General features: G+C 26.6%; 1 protein-coding gene across 1 annotated transcript in view; it reads right to left on the bottom strand.

The window, feature by feature from the left end:
• Positions 86-4,479, bottom strand: part of LOC107626886 (probable disease resistance protein At1g51480) — a 7,354-nt gene continuing 2,960 nt past the window's right edge. The window contains exons 3-4 of the mRNA XM_021115421.1: positions 1,344-2,122; positions 86-455 (exon numbers count right to left, since the gene is read on the bottom strand). Of these exons, the coding sequence (XP_020971080.1) occupies positions 163-455; positions 1,344-2,067 (1,017 nt within the window). The 5' untranslated portion in view covers positions 2,068-2,122 and the 3' untranslated portion in view covers positions 86-162. The remainder of the gene's footprint in view (positions 456-1,343; positions 2,123-4,479) is intronic.

Here is a 4,479-nt window from a genome sequence, read left to right as displayed (position 1 = left end):
ACAAAAATATGGATATAAGTATTGAATACAATATATGTGTATAATATATAAATATGATAATAAAAATGTTGCTTACAAATTTTAAAAGTTTAATTAAGGTATTATCTTATACAAATATATATACGATATGCGTATGCAAATAAAAATTAAAATATATGTGCATTATAATTTGGTACCTTCTGTTATTGATTTTTGAGTTGTCAAATATTTTCTAACACTATCTATTTCTGACTTTTGTTCAGCAGTCTTTGTCTCTTCCTTAGTTTGAGCTGCTCCAGAGGGATTAGAAGATTTTATTCCTTGTTTGAGAATGAGATTCTTCTTGTCATCGCCACTCTTTGATGAAATTCCCAACTTATCCAAATCCATTTTTGCATACATATCATCTAAGATTATAAGGGTGCTTTTTCCTTTCTTCAAATTATCTCTTATGCGAATAGCTCTCGCATACTCACCTACGTTGTACAATTATCATAGATATAAAATACAAAAACAACAGAAGAATTTATTTTTTCTTTAAAAAAAACAAGTCAACCCCAACACTGCCATCAGACCTATTGAGGGTCTCTTAAGGCATATCCATCAAAGATAAAGACTTAGGAGAGAACATTAATAATATTAGATATAAAAAAAAAAAAAAAGGTTTGGAGAGCCAATAATTATAATGTACAATGTGTATAATGGGATGGATTATGTGGTGGTGGTTACTTTTGAAATTAAGATTAATGTGAGTAAATTTTATTTTTACTTCCACACAGTATTATTGTGTAAAGTATTATTAAGTTTAACAATATTCTAGATATTATGTTTGTAGATCTGTCCCAAATTCTTACTACAATAATATTTTTATGAAACAGGCTAAAGCGTGGGTTACCCAGTTATAATGTCTGTATTTATACAATAGAAGAAATTTGATATAGTAGTATTTTTTGGTGACTGATATAGTAGTATTTGATATATATATATATTATGGTGACTTAATTGGTACAGTAATATTTTAAATCGTATATTATTTAAGTAAAATTAGAAAAAGAAAATCAGAAAAATAGTCTAAAAAACGTTTTTTAATTAGTGGAAGTAGAGGTAAACATGTCTTTTAATTAGAGGGGGTTGAAGTGGGTGTATTGAAAATAATTTGTAAATAAGTTAAAAAAAATATTAAATTGAGGGAAAAGATACCAAAGAGCAAAGAACGTTGCAAAATGCAACTTAAACAACTATTTTCAAAAAAATCCACTCAAACAACATTTGAAAATTCACCGTCTTTTTCTTTGTTTGAGCAATTATTTAAAAATATAGTTGTTTGCGTTTATTATAGGTATAGAATATAGATAAACACTTACTCTCCTCTTGCAATGTTATTCCGAGCATGTCAGCAATCTGGCCTTGAATTTTTCTGATGTCTGGATTTTTGCCCACATTTGCCATAATGACCATATCAAATAACTTTGGTTCTCCACTTTGAAGTGTGTTAATAGCTTTTATGACCAAAGTAGTCTTTCCCATACCAGCTAGGCCGTGAACACCAACCATTGTAAGACTCGAGTCTTCCAAGGCTTTCTTGACATCTTCCATATTTTGTTTTCTTGAATCAAGCTCTTCATATTCAACAGAAGGAAGCGCATAACCCATTGAAGAAGGTGGGCCCTGCCAGCGAGATATTCTATCACGCTTCTCATTTTGCAAATTTTCAGCATCTTCTTTGATACGTTCGGCTATTTTGCTTTGACGATACCTTATGTCTAAATTTTGAAATGGAAAAGCAAGTGCATACCCTGCATTATTATCATGATCTTCTTTGAACTTATTATATTTAACAACAATTTCATCCACACGAGCCAGCCATTCTAAAACATTATCGTATATCGCTCTCCCATATCGTCCTTCCTCTTCCTTGGCTCTATCGCGCACCTCATCTCTGTCATTCTTGAGATTCTCTACAACTTTGCTTACATCATCGAATCTTTTCTCGTAATCCCATACATACTTTACTTGCTCTGTTAAGAAACCGGCTACTGCATCGAACACACGTTCTTGCAAAAAGTCCGGTATAAAGCTGATCGACATGCTTTTATTTCATCCTTGGTCTAATGGTCTCCTTTTAATTTGCTACATCTTCATGCTACACATGATGTAGAACTCAATGAGAAATTGAAAATGTATAAATGATGAAATGTAAAAATACTCCCCTGATTTATAATATCCGTTTTATTTCTATTCTTTAAAGTTTTAACATTTTTATCTCTAATCATAGTTCTTTTATTTCTTTTTTTTTTTTGTTTTTTGTAAATTTACCCATAACGATGATAGAATTGTGAGAAAGAGATCAAATAAGTGCCCTATTAATTGTATTAAAACATTTTAAATTTTTCTCTTATTACATTAAAAGAAGAGTGAAAAAATACTAAGTTAATTAATGTTTGTGTTTTTTCTTTTATTGGTTAAATGCATATATATATAGGGTAATTCTTTGGTGGCCAAGGTTATAGTGACTAAGAGTGGCTAAATTTTGACTGACGAATGAACACATGACATGTGGAGAGTTGGGTGAAAGTTGTTAGTTAGAGTGATAGGCCTTATTGTTAGTGAGTAGCAGGGCAAAAGAGTAAATAGACGGACCAAAATTATGTGGGCCTTTATTTTGAAGGAAAAAAAATCTGTTAGTATTTTTTAAGTGGATAATTTCTATCCAAAACTTTAATGGTTGGGCTTTAGTATGAAAATCTATTATAACGATAGATTAATAAAAATCATGAACTATTAATAATAAAAGTAATAAAAAAAAGAATTAAATTATGTAATATTTATGTGAATTTTTACTATTAATATATTTGTGGCATAAATTATATGAGAGTATAAATTTATAAAGTGTTAAAATTTTATAAGAAAATATTTTTTTTGAATAAAAATAACTATTAAACAGTATTGTTGATATTATCATGGTTATTATTATTTTTGTTCTTGTTATTATTATTATTATTATTAATAAAAGATAAATTTTTGAAAATTAGTAATTTTTAGTAGTTTTGTTTATATTTTGGTGAATATAAATACTAAATTATTTTTAACAGATAAATTTTATTAATTTATATGTTCAAACTCTAAAAATTTTGAGTGCAAATAGTAATAATTTATGTGTATGTGCAAAACTTTAATAAACATATGTGTAAAGTGTATGTTTATTGTGTACAAAATCTCTATAAATATGAGTACAAATTATTACCGACTAAGCAGGAACGGAGCCAGGTAGGAGGAAAGGGGGCAATGACCCCTTAATTTTAATTTTTTTACATGTAAATTATATGTAAATTTCAGTTTAGACCCCATTAAAATTTTTATTTTAGTCTTATTTTATTGTGTAAATATTTTTGGCCCCCCTCTAATATTTCATCTAGTTCGGCCTCTGTGACTAAGTGCTGACAAAAAATGATAAACTTGTTAGTCATATAACACTGCTCTTATTAAAAATCTTCATAATAGTTTTATTAATAAGATTTACTTTTTTACTTTGTGAATCCACTAAAACTGACATCCGTAAATCTTGAATTCATAATGTCATACCTTCTATAATTTACTTAAATAAACTAGTGGAAAATCAATTATACCAGATTGTCTTAAAACTGAATTTACTGTTAATTTTATTTTTTCTCTTAATATTTATATAAAACGTGGTCTTTGTATAAAATTTTAAAGAAACAAATATAAAATCTACAAAACCACCACAATTTGTGAAGTAAATTTGTTAATTTTTATCAACGTTTATGTTTTTTTAAGATATTAATTTGTTAATTTTTATTTAACTAAAAATTCTTTATTTTTTAATTTGTATATCCATGATTATACATATTATTTGTTAATTCCATTATATAAGTTTTAAAACTAAGGAAGAAATGGCATTAAGAAGCAGAAAACGTAAAAATATAAAACAAAAAGAGTCACTCGTGTTTTTTTAGGATATTCGTGTAAATTTACGGTAAAAAATATTTTAATTATAATAGTGTATAAAATATTTTTGTATTAGATTTCCAAGGACGGATCTAGAATTTTTAATATGGAGGGTAAGTATAGACAAATTTTTTAACTTCTTTTTTAGATTTTTTTATTACATAAAAGTAAATATAAAGTTACTAAATTACATAATATTTTTTATTTTCTTAGACATATATCTCATATGTAGACATAGTTCTTTAAAATTTTTGGATGGCCAAGGCTACAACTGTTTCCTACATATTACAATAAAAGATAAAAACAGAATAAAAATGAATAAAAACTGAAATTCATATTTTGTATTTGACTGGAACTCAAATAAAATTGCATATCTACAAACATATAAATTTAAACCATAAATTTTGTTTTCGAAAAAGGTAACCTATATATAACCTTCTAATGTGGTATTTCAGTATAAATTTTTTATATTTTAAAAATTTTAAAATAACAAATAATTATAATAAAAAAAATTTATAAAAGTCTAACCAGATT

This window comes from Arachis ipaensis, chromosome B02 (genome assembly GCF_000816755.2).
Source record: "Arachis ipaensis cultivar K30076 chromosome B02, Araip1.1, whole genome shotgun sequence".
NCBI classification, from domain to species: Eukaryota; Viridiplantae; Streptophyta; class Magnoliopsida; order Fabales; family Fabaceae; genus Arachis; species Arachis ipaensis.
This window is presented reverse-complemented; position numbering and strand designations above follow the sequence as displayed.